At 41.8% G+C, this 13,072-nt stretch overlaps 1 protein-coding gene across 1 annotated transcript in view; it reads right to left on the bottom strand.

The window, feature by feature from the left end:
- Positions 1–4,881: 4,881 nt before the first annotated feature.
- Positions 4,882–13,072, bottom strand: part of CDH13 (cadherin 13) — a 985,922-nt gene continuing 977,731 nt past the window's right edge. The window contains exons 13-14 of the mRNA XM_046683164.1: positions 11,851–12,069; positions 4,882–6,447 (exon numbers count right to left, since the gene is read on the bottom strand). Coding sequence (XP_046539120.1) covers positions 6,440–6,447; positions 11,851–12,069 — 227 coding nt within the window. The 3' untranslated portion in view covers positions 4,882–6,439. The remainder of the gene's footprint in view (positions 6,448–11,850; positions 12,070–13,072) is intronic.

The raw sequence follows: 13,072 nt of genomic DNA, 5'->3' as shown, positions 1-13,072 counted from the left end.
TCTGAGTGCTTGTGACAAGCAGAGGGTCTCAGGTGGGTGTTATTGTGTCTGAGTCCTCGCTAACCCTAACTCATCTCTCCTTTTAACACAGAGCAGTCTCACACCCAGACCTTAGGTAGACATAATATCTAGCTAAAAGGTAGTCACCAGGAATAAGCTCTCTTGGGGGAGAGTAGAAAAAGTACGGGGGTGGGAGTCATACACGCCACTTACTAGGTGGGAAGCCTCATAGAAGATCGTTTCAACGTTGTGAGCCTCATTTTCTCATCTTAACAGAGGAATAATGTCTATTTCAATATTTCATGAATTATGTATATTCATATATAATGTATAGTTATATATTACATATAAATTACATATAGTATGTATAATGTAATATGTACATACGTATGTAAAATAGCTGGCCCATAGGAGGCATTTATTAAACATTAGCACCCTTTCCTTCCTCTTTTTTGTTAAGGATTTCACTAAAGTGATCTTCTTGTTGTCTGTCTGTCTATCTCTATCTCTGTCTATCTCTATTTGTCTATATCATATCTATCTATCATCTATCTATGTCTATCTATATCTATTTATCCTATCATCTTTCCATCTATCTATCATCTGTCATCATGTGAGTTTGACTGTTAGGAAAGAAGACAGGAGAAGAGTTAATTATGAGGCAGGGAGCACTTGGTTTTAGTCTCGGTCTTAAAAGATTATAGGCCAACCAGAGCACCATTTGAAAAAATATCCCTTTACTCTGTCACTGTGTTTAAAATGTACTAAAGATGGCCTAAGACCAACTACACACGGTAAAAATCCCAGATGATCTTTGTCTGAATATTTCGCAAACACATTACAAATTTCTTGCAACTGCATAGTAAATGAAATGGTAATTTACAGCTCAGAAGCTGTAAGCACTTAAGCTCAGGGTCCAAAGGAACTGCCTCTGCGATGGAATCAAATATTTTAAAATGATAAACTTCATCCCTTTTGAGTGTTTAAGAAAATAATCCATTTAAAATTTCTGAAAATTTTTATCTTAGGGAATAAATAATATTTGACACCAGAACAGGGCTGCCATGTTCATGACAAAATAGAATTTTTTTATATAGCCTTCATTTTAAATTCTTTAATAATCTGACTGTACTGAATATATATTATAGATAAAGAATGACTTCATTACTTTCTAAAGGAAAAGCTTAAAAAAAAAAAGGAAAAGGAGCAGGGGCCAGCCCCGTAGCCAAGTGGTTAAGTTCACATGCTCCACTTTGGCAGCCCAGGGTTTGCGGGTTCCCATCCTGGGTCCGGACCTACACACTGCCCATCAGCCATGCTGTGGCAGCATTCCACATAGCAGAACTAGAAAGACTTACAACTAAGATATGTGACTATATACTGGGGCTTTGGGGTGGGGAGGGAGGGAAGATTGGCAAGAGATGTTAGCACAGGGCCAATCTTCCTCAGCAAGAAATAAAAGTAGCAGAAAATGGAAATTTTCAGCATACACTTACAGTGCTTCTATGAGCTATGTTCTCAAAGTCTTCAGAGCTTCATACTGTTGTCTTGCTACACCTGTTGCTTCTCACCATCTCCCTGCTTAACAGCTAGCACTTGGGAGCCAGACAGAATGGTTGAGTCTTATCAAGCTCAGCAGCCCTCCAACGGTGACTGTTGCGATAGTGGTGTAGCACGAGCGACAGGAAGAGGCTTTTCTGCCTCCAGAATTTGATAAATATCTAGACTCTTTCTGTTTAAATTATATTCTTAATTTATAGAATCAAAGTTCTTATCTGAGGTCCTCGTTCACATGTTCATTCCCACCATTTTTCGCTGTCTCCAAACATCTTGTATGTGCTTTTACATAAACCCAGTAAAAACTGAAGACTTTTCTCAGTAGCAGGCTAATCCATCAGCAATAGCAAATACAGTACGGGTCATAGACGTTACATGGCAAAGGAATTGTTCATTTCTTTAGAAGAGAAGTTAGGAAAGCATTATCATCAGATTATGAGACGGGTGCAACCTCAACAGCCTGTTAAAGAGAGAAGATGAGAAGCACCAGCTTTGGGAAAGGGGTAGCCAGACCATTAGATGATGATGATGATGATTGCTATTATTATTATTAAATAGGAGTTAAAAGGTAGTTCGTTCTTTCTCAGGCTTGCCTTTCTCTTGGTGTGATTGTTTTCTCCTTGGTGTCATTTACCTGTTGGTTCATGAGTAAGTCACCTACATGTGCATAGGTGACTGTGCTACATTCACGAAATCAGAAGAGACCGGAGCTCCGTGCGTGTGTCTGTAGGAGAGCACGGGACAAGCTCCCAGAGATCCCACACCGCTTCTCCCTCCGCTTTCCCTCCCCTCCACTGGTTTGGCAGTGATGGGGTACTTGGCAGGGCAGGAATTTACTCTGGATGACTGAGATATCTAATTATTCTGGTGGAAGCCCCTCACGGACCTGCTCATGAGCCATGGAAGGGAAGGGGGCAGAAAACTTCTGAAAATTGTGATATCTTGTATGGGAAATTTTCTAAGGTTTCAGTATTAATTTAGAATAATGTTAATAGTTCTTAACAGAAAGTCTGGTTTTGCTGCAGATTTGGGAGTGGCACTGCGGTATTGTGGGAACATGTGAGCCCTGGAGCCAAATGGCCTGGCTTCTGGTTCTAGAGCCCACTTACCTTGGGCAAGCCATTTGATTTTTCTGAGCCTCAGCTTTCTTTATCTGTAGCTTGCAGAAGAATATAGTACTTGTGCCATAGGGTTGTTGTAAGGATTTAATGAATTAATAGGTATAAAGGATTTTGCACTGAATGGGCACATATTAAGCAATCAGTAAATGTAAACCGTTATTATTATTGTTATTCTTTTTTTTTTTTTTTTAAGATTTTATTTTTCCTTTTTCTCCCCAAAGCCCCCCAGTACATAGTTGTATATTCTTCGTTGTGGGTCCTTCCAGTTGTGGCATGTGGGACGCTGCCTCAGCGTGGTCTGATGAGCAGTGCCATGTCCGCGCCCAGGATTCGAACTAACGAAACACTGGGCCACCTGCAGCGGAGCGCGCGAACTTAACCACTCGGCCACGGGGCCAGCCCCTATTATTGTCATTCTTAATTGCATTTTTGGACCTTGTTTCTACACCCCAGGAGAACTGGACACCCTTTTATTCAGAATCACCTGGATAGCCCGTGCCTAGGTACAATTTCACTAAACCCAGCATCGAATATAGTCTTGTTAATAATTTTTTTCATTGCCACATCTTAAGATCAAGACCCAAAGTATTTACTCTGGATAAAATGCAATCTGATCTCCTTTAGGACTTTGATGGTAGATGCTTATTTCATTTACCAGGCTGTTGAAAGTGACATTTTGAAAATCTGGGATGAATTATCAAAATTTCTAACAATGTTTCTTAAGAATGAAAATCTTATTTGATACCTACCATGACCTTTAGCTGGCTGTATTTTGTTACGGTGTTCAGACCTGCAGGTATTGGCCGAGAGTCACGGCAGGTACGGCTACCTGAAGTGATGTTCATTTGGAGAGAACTGGTGGTGTTGAAGGTAATTTTTACTGAAATTGGAAAATGTTTGCATCTTCTTGTTAAAAGAAATTACCCAAAGTAATTAATTTATCACATGTAAAATGGGGAGAAAATGTAATCTTTAATCAACTAGCACGGGTGAAGTATTAATAAAAAGAAGAAGATGTGACTGTTTACTCAACGGAAATAAAATCCTCGGTCTTGAACTCAGTAATTGGGAAAAGCAATTTCTGGCTCTTGCTTGACTTCTTTTTCAGCAACTTGGACGAAAATAAAATGTGTTGGTAATAATGAAATAACGCTTTGATTCTAACTTTGCTTTCAGCAAACAATGTAAATGTATTCTAACAGGTTAAAAGCATCCTATGATTCAGGAAATGCTATCACTCTGGCTTCTAAGAATTGGTCCATTGTTGTTGTTGAAAGGACTAGAAAGAACAATATGGTGGAAATGTCTCTGTCCTGATGAGAACTCTCGGGATAGAGAATATACTTAAATAAGGGGAAACTAAGGCATATCCTACTTGTTAATGAAGTGTGCCCTTTATTTTTCTGTCTTCTAAGCTAATTTAACCTACTGGCTGGATTGGCAAGTTCAGGGAGCTTACTGGCTCGAGAGAAAAGGGGGAGTCTTGCTCTTGTTGACTTGAGTGAATGGGGCACGTGACATTTGTATTTCTGCCTAAGGATGGCCCAGGTTCGTGAAGGAGGGGAGTTTCCTGATTGTTAATCAGCTGCCCTATGGGTTGAGCTGCTGACTGTCTGGCCACCTGAAGATGCTCCTTGGTTTGCTCCAGGGCGAGTATTCTCCCTGTGCCTTGCAGAAAGAGGGAAGCGAGGCCCGCCAGGGAGACACAAGGCTGCATCCTATAAAGCCAGAAGAGGAAGTCTTGGAAAGTGTGACTGTGCAGGCTTGGATCCCCCTGCCTCAGAGCCTGCTCCGGGCACTCGTGGAGAACCATCAAGTTGTGTTCAGGATGCGGCATCTCCTGATTGAGCAACAAGACTTATGCAAGAGAAAAATACCCGTGTGTCCTGGGACTGTAGACAGATGGTTGTGACTATGCGGAATGTAGTCATCAAAGTGAGGATGATCTCGCTCTTCTTTGAGTATGCCATCATCTTCACAGCTGACGGTGAAGTGCTCAAATCGTTCATTATGGTGGATAAGACGAGAGCATTGCCCGAGCTGTGAGCAAGTGCTTCCCGCTTTATAGACTCACTCACCTAATAAGACATGTACCACGGACCCCAAATGGCCAATCAAAAATGTGAACTTGCATTAAGGAAAGACCCAGCATCAGCGACATTAGACGCAACATGGAAATCAGAGAAAAGCTACCGTCCAGCAGTTTTAACCACCAATACCCATTTATTTTAATGGAAAAAAAAATCTCTGCATTCTATATGCTCCAAAAAGATTTACTATTGAAACAAATACAATATATGGAACTCTACCTGCATAATTTCACTACAATAAAGACAACATAGGACTTCTATTTCCTACAGAAGGCAAACTGAAAAGCACGGGTGCAAACACAGATTGCATAAGAAAGCATGTGTGCGCGTGTGCACGCTTGTGTGCATGTGGTTAAAACTTTTAGTAAGCAACTGCATTAAAATATGCTAAGACACTTACCTTACCCTAGTTCGTGGCGAGCTCTAAGAAAAAGCCACAGGCTGTCACTAGTTTTTTCTGATAGAAAAATTTGGTGTGAGCTTTAGCCGGTTCTTTTATAGTTTATCAACAAGAAGATAATCTTTGTACAAGCACTAACTTGCCTCTTTTGCATGCTCACAGAATAAAAATCGATTACTTTTCATACATAGTGAACATCTTTTATTTTCAGCTTTGCAAACAACGGTAGTCAATTTACACAAAAGGGTACTTTTAAAACTACCTGTATTGACTCTATTTTATGCATGTATATATGAAACAAACAGTGTGTATGTGCATAAATGTATGTCTATACACGTGGGCATATATGTGTATACACATGGTACCTGCTGACCTCTTCATATGCACGTATGACCTCCACGATGACATTTGCAATTGTGCATACACCCAGGAGAAAGAGATTCTCTGCCATGAGCCGTGTCCCCATAAGAGCCAGTGAGCCTACGGATTTGGGACACCTACAAATGCAGATAGATGCCCGTGAAAGAATATTTCAGCCCTTTTCTCTGCATTTGATGGTAAAATTTCCTGCTCGGCTCCTCACCGCTTTTGCTCAGGATCACGGCATAAGATGGCAGTGAAAATTGCTTGTAGTTGTCACACTAAAGAGAAAGGGCTTCTGTCTCTGCTCTTCCTCTCTGTGGACCTGCCTGGCTGGTCGTGGCAGCGTTCAGACCGAACAGGGTGGTGGACAAGTGTCAGCTCTGTGGGCTGTGCTAGTGCTGAGCTGGAGGCTGAGGCCCGGAGGGGTCAGCTGCCATAGCTTCCATCCCTTCTTTGTGTAACCGCTCAAGGAAGAATGACATATCAAAACTAGGCTCCTCCTATAGTCTCTTTCTATAAATACTGTGTATATACACATACAGATACTCACACATATACAAATACGAACCCACAGACAAAGCTGCATGTGTGGAGCGCTGACTAGCAACATGGCGACACGTCAGAAAAAGTAGTCATTGTTCCTGCTCCCAGAAGGTCAGGTTATATGCCATGATCTTAAAACATTCAGGGGAAAGTCAGAGGATTCCATTAATTAAAGGAGAAAGGAAGATGCTGTCAAAATGGTGAAATACAGACTGGGTGAAATTGCAAAGAAAATGACAATCTGAACAATTGAGGCCTAGTTGTGAAGTTCGAGAGCTGTAAACGGCAATCTTCAGATTTGGATTTTTTTTCTTTTTCCTGTTGCTATGGAAACTTGGTAGTCAAGCTTCGGATGTCAGGAGTTCTCACAGACCTGAAGGGAAAAGATTTAGAGTGAAGTCAGGGGATATTACAACTCGATTCAAAACATTTTAGCTAGATACTAGATGAGTGACTGACAAGCTGTAATAAACACATTTATAAACACCGCACTACCTGGGGGAAATTTCTTCTCTTAAACACAACATTTGAAGAGAGAATGAGTAGTTCTGCCAGTGTATTTTTAAAAAGCTGGACCGCTCTGAAAATGCTAACGCTGAACTGCTGATCTCAGACCAGCGGCAGCCATTGCCTCTGCGACCGTGGAGCCCTGACTCTTGCGCATTGGCCCAGAGCTTGGCTGTTTCATGAACAAGCTGACTTGATAGATTAGAGATGCCTCATCATCCCAGATATTTTTTTGTTCGCAGAGAAGAGCAAGATAGCTATTGGTGGTTCTTCAGACACGGCGTGAGTGTCCTGTGGCTGCTTAACAAATGATCACAAACTTAATGGCTTAAGACATCACTGATTCATTCTCTTACAGTTCTGGAGGTCAGAAGTCCCAATGAGTCTTATGGGGCTAAAATCAAGGTGTTGGCAGAGCTGTGTTCCTTTTGGAGGCTCTAGGAGAAAAGCCACTTCCTTGCCTTTTCCAGCTTCCAGACGTTGCCTCTGTTTGGCTCATGGCGCTTCCTCCATCTTCAGGGCCTGAACTGTCTTGTCAAAGTTTGCCGAGGTCGCCCAGACTGTAGCTATCCGCTAGCTGACATCAGCCCGGGGTCTTCCACCCTGCCTGATAATAGTATGCATGGAAATAGCTTGGTTCTCTGCCATTTTTGCTTAATTATTATTAATCCTGTATTTGTACAGGGAAAGGGTACCACCACAACTCGTGTTACAATCAAAGGAATGAAAATGTGTAAAGGTCAACCTACGATGAAAGTGTAGTTCATTCTGGAATGCACTGATGGCTAGAATATAATGGGTGACTGTAAAACTCGGGCTTTTTCATTTCAAACGTATTGAGGGGGGCATCAGCATGTACAACTCGCCCACCTACTCAGCAGCCCATTGCTTTTAGAGGTTAAACCTATCATTTATCTGGAAAATTTAAAGGGGCTTCTCCAAATTCTAGATAAAAAGTTTTTGTGATGTGAGTCGAGTATAAACAAGATGATATTGAGAAGGTCAAGGGTGGAAGGTGTTTTAACAGAAAGGGCCGTGGAAATTAATACACTAATTCAGGTGCAATTTTTGGCTGTTATTTTCTGTGCCCAGGGACCTTTATATTGTTTGACAAGTGAATTCCTTTGTAGCTGGGAGTCTCTGACTCATTTGATGTCTTTTTTCAGTTGGATTTCTCATACCTCCTGCTACCACTGTCTTAGACTCTTTGGTTACTTGGGCTGCAGTAAACTCTATCCTTCAGATTCACCCCTATTTGAAGAAACACTTGAAGAGAACATATTTAGTGGCATTACTAATTTTATTTAAAAATATTTTCCAGTGCGGTACCAATGACTTAAAATAATAATTTTGGTCATTGAGAAAAATATTAAAAAAATTTTGGCTGGGTAAAACCCACTAAATTAGAAAGTCTCCAATCTCTGTTTAAGACCATTTAGACTGTAACATAAATGATCCTGCCTCCTAGGGCTGTGGAGTTGGTTACATGGCATAGTCTATATAATTTATGCAAAGCTCCCAGCTTTGCATATGCATGGCACATAGACAGCCATCGGAGGTCAACTATCGTGGTCCCTGAAGTTGTACCACTTAAGGGACCACAGGTCCTCTGCAAAGCGTGCCTTGGGGCCATCTGCAGGCAGAGGAGAGCCTGCTGTACCCAGGTCTGGTGCTTCTCCAGGCCCTGTCTCTGCCCATAATGCATTTCACAATAAAAAGGAACAAAATATTGATACACTCAACAACATGGACTGTATGATTCCATTTACAGAAAATTCTAGAAAAGGCAAGAAACTCACCAGAGAAGGCAGATTAATGGAGGTCTGGATTGCAGGGAGGGGATCAATAGCAATAGCAAAGGGGTACAAGGAAACTATCTGATTGTGGTGTGGCTCCACAATTGTGTACAGTTACCAAAATTTATTCAACCGTACACTTAAAATGGGCGAACTTTACGGAAGGCAAATGACACCTGAATAAAAAGCATTAGAATTAGAAGTATTTTCAGTGGCTGTTTTTTCGCTCATTTTGGTCACCTCTTTAAAATGTTTCATTGTGATTGAGGTTACAATTCGATGCCCCCTTCTTCCCAAAGTAGAGACATTTAATTTTGGAACTTGTTCATACGGTTCACCTGATCCGTCCTTTTATAGCCTTGCTGTCGTTGGTTAATCAAACCTAAAACAATGTTCAGAAAGCTTTTAGGACCATATTCTTCCTTGAACTTGCCTGTCAACATCACACAGAGCCCTACAAAAGCCCCACAGACACAGGCTGATGCAGATGCCGACTTTCTCCGTGGGGCAGGTCCTGGGTGGGGGGAATTATGCATCTCAGTGTCCTCAACATGGAATTTAAACCACGAAATTGGCCGTAAAAATAATTTCATTTGCCTTTTTTTATTACTTTCAATGTCATGAGTTTTATTTTCTTTATTTTTAGATATCAAAGAAGGATATGGAGATCTCTCAGTTCCACTCTCGGGTGGAATAAAGCATCTACAGTGTCATAATAAACTGAAATTCTTGTATTCTCTTTTTCCATAAGGGAGGCAGTCTAACGGTGAATGCTGGCCTTACTGCTTACTCACCTTGGGACCTTTCTGAGCATCCGTTTTCTCATCTATAGAGGGATAAAATCACAACGACAGGAAAAGAACTGAGAGAAAAGCCAGGGAACGTCAGGGTGTTTGGCTAATGCTAGTCTACTTGGATCTGAGTATTATTTGACGGGAAGAGGAAAAGCCATTTTTAGTACCCATGTTGTATGATATGGTCACTGCACTCTTATGAAAAATGCTTTAAGGAAGGCGTTGTCACACTTTTTCTGTAAATGGCCAGATAGTAAATATTTCTGGCTTTGCAGGCCATGTGGTCTCTGTGGCGACTACTTGACTCTGCTGATGTAGCAGAAACCAGCCACAGACAATCTTCAGAACCTGTGCATTTGCTGATATCTGCAGGCCAGGGGTGTCCACAGTGGGAGGCACAAGAAAACCCCTTGTTAGTGAGAAGAAAACACTGCCACGTCTATTTATATTCCTTTTAATCTGAACAAATAGGTTGTCTTGCTACTATTTACTACATGGATTGGTAGTAGCAGATGTGTGTATTACTATAAAAAATATTGTGTAAAAATATAAAGACACTGGGTCTGTGTGCTGGAGGCCACTGTCACCTGGGATGTCGGTTCCACAGGTTGGATGGGCCTGGGAATCTGCATGTCCACAAGCAGAGGTAGGAAGTCTCCATTTTAAGGGCTCATTGGCAGTCTCGAGTAGCCGATAGGCTAATGCACAGCCTTGGTTCTTCAAAGGGATGTCATTGAGGGTGAGGCTTTGATGTACGATGAGGTTTATGGAGGGTGACAAGTGAGAGGCCGCTCAGTTATCTTCTCTCTCTGTGTGCACACACTTAATGCACACACACACACACAACACATGTGTACACATATAACACACACACAGATGCACACACACACTCTTGGACACATGCACACACACAGCATTTTTATTTCTTGACAATCACACGGGAAGTACTGCCGTCTAGTTTATCCGGACTCTGAGTTCCAGTTGCTGCTAGAACCCAGACCCAGTGCTGGGCTCGCCATCCGTCTCGTGCTCCCTTGGGAGGCTGGCGGAAAACAGATTCCAGATGTTTACTGCAACAGAGTTGGTATAGCAGGACTTTGTAAATCATCCTAATGCAGCTGTTGATGGAGGAATGCACCTCCCCGTGTTCATACGACCAGATACTCGCTAGCAGAATGAATGAACTAGCGCAGGGGTACCCAACTGCTGGTGAGCCATAGTGTGTTTACATGGCTCTTGTGCTAAGAACGGTTTTCACACTTTTAGAGAGTGGTAAAAAACAAAAGGCAGCAACAAAAAAGCAACAACAAAGAATCTGTGACGGAGACCTGAGGTGGCCCACAGAGCCCAAAATATTTGCTGCCTGGCCCTTTACAGAAAAAGTTTGCTGTGCCCCGAACTAGATCAACAGAGATGGATCTTGGAAACGCAATGTGAAGAGGGAGAAAAGGAAGCTGCAGAACATCATGTTCAACATACGACGAGTTACAGGGAGTTCCACGGACCGCATGAGACACAACAATACGTGGGGGGTATGTGTGCGTGCGTGCGTGCGCGCTGAAAAAGTCTAAAACATCTGGACCCACTCTAACTCATGAGAGCTGTTGTCTCTGGGGAGAGAGAATAGGAAATGAAACTGGGGAGAGGAACACAGGGGATTTCACCTTTATCGGCAATATTTGATTTCTTGAAGAAAAGGAAGGAAGAAGAAAAAAAAAAGGAAAGAAGGAAAGAATACAAGAATGAGAGAGAGAAATAGATATTTCCATCTGTCTGTCCATCCATCCATCCATCCACCCATCCAATGAGGCACTGTAAGACCTTCCTCTCCATAGCTCTACCCGCAGGACGCTGGCCCAGCAGAGAGCTTTACACACAGGAAATGTCTGATGTTGAGATGTGTGATTTCCTCTTGACCCCACTTACCACTGTCACCAGGATGTAATAACTTCTGTTCTTTTTTTCTAATCGTTAATTTCCCAACCTCCTAATTCACAATCACACCAATAACCAAATGTAAATACCAAGGCCCAAAAGGCTTTTGAATGGTATTAGCTATATGTAAATAATTGCTAAGGTTGAAACTGGACCAGTATTCCATAAGCAGGAAATATTTGAGACATGTACCTATTCATTTTATGCTCACATCTATATTATTCAGCATTATAATTCATTTGTTTAAAATAATGCATCATTTTGTTATAGTCATTACTATCAGTCAGTGAAAAAAAATGTGTGAATTATGCATTTATCTCTTTTTCTATGGCCCAACTCCATCCATGAATTCTCCTGATTGTTTTTAAAAAGGTATAGATTTTGTGCAAAGATTATTCTGCACAATGCAGCGAGAAATAGGACCCTGGTAGACCAGTTAACCAATCTGGGTGCATTTTTATTAGCTCAAGTTCAGTGGCATCCGCAGGAAGTTGTCTCGTCGCCTGGTCTGTAGGACACAGTGAGTGCCTTTGCACAGTTCCTCAGAGGTTGGCAGGAGGATGCTAAGATGCTTTTAAACATTAGTTGGAGAACTTTTACATGGAATGTTATCTATTATAGACACAAACTAAACATGAAAGTTTCCTCTGGGATAAATTATTCTGGAAAGATCTATGGGAAAAAATGGCTTTGGTGAAGTTACATTTTTATACTGGCGCACACATTGGAGTTAGGCCAACTTACAGGCTAAACTGAAGAGAGAGAGGAGCAGGACTGAGGTGACACTGAAGTGCAGGTCCCCTGCCGCGTTGCAGTCCACTTTGGAGTTCTTGCAGGAACACACTTGTACTCTGAGGTCTGTGATGTTCGTCATGGGTGGCTTCCCTGAATCTGTCACCATGATGGGCAGGTGGTAGTTTGCTTTGTTGAGATTCTGAAAAAGGCTCACCAGGGCGTGCGTATCTAGGAAGACAGGGAGGGCCTTCGTGAGAGGGGGATAGACCTTTCCAGTAAAAGAGTGAGGCTTCGGCAATGAAACCCGCGCCAAACAGGCACTGCATTTTAGTTCATAACTGTGGGAGTGTTTAAATTTAAATTTGTTGACATCAAATAAAAATACAATCTTACTTCCTTAGTTGCAGTAACCACATTTCAAGTGTCCAGGTGGCTATCATTCTGGACAGTGCCCGATAGAACACTTATTTCCGTCATCAAGGAGTTCTGAGGTTTAGGGCTATTATGATCACCTTCAACGGGCTCCGTTTTGGAGAAGAGATTGAGTACCAAGAACTCCTCCCCACAAATTTATTATCCCAGTAAAGCTATCTTCACAAAGATCACACTCAACATCTAGAAAAAGGAATGTAAAACCACTCTCAAGTCCCCACATTGCGTATCTTAAATATACACGTTTTTAAATTTGTCAGTTATACTTCAATAAAGCTGCAAAAAAAAAAAAAAAACCAAAAAAGAGAAATTATCGGCTTGGAGCATTTTTATATAAGAATCTAAATTCAAATAATCAAAATAAATTCTTGGAGCAAAAAAAAAATAATAATCCACTCCCTCTAAATATGGGCCAGGGTGCCGTGTGTTGCCATGGGGATGGGTTCTGTGTCTATGTCCTCATCAGTCCTCGGCCCATACCCCCAGATTCGGGTGGGAATCTGGAGCACAATCCACAGCATGGAGACAGGCTCATTAAGCCCATGTTCAGAGGGAATATCTACCATTGCCCAGCCCTGGAAAGCAGTCAAAGTGGCCACCCCACCTGGCCACCGTTTTTAGCTGCAGACTATCCTCTTTTTAGTCACTCAGATGACTAGAGTTTTGTTTTTTTTTTGAAGCTGCTGCTTTCTGGGTGCAAACAATGCTAAGTATTCAGAAAAAAATTTTGAGACAATGGAGAGAATTTAGAAGGCGTCTTATGTATTAAGTAAAACCAGGAGGGAAAACAGAGGGTGAT

The sequence above is a fragment of the Equus quagga genome, chromosome 13 (genome assembly GCF_021613505.1).
Source record: "Equus quagga isolate Etosha38 chromosome 13, UCLA_HA_Equagga_1.0, whole genome shotgun sequence".
Classification (NCBI taxonomy): domain Eukaryota; kingdom Metazoa; phylum Chordata; class Mammalia; order Perissodactyla; family Equidae; genus Equus; species Equus quagga.
Note: the sequence above shows the minus strand (reverse complement) of the source record. Positions and strands in the feature narration are given on the sequence as shown.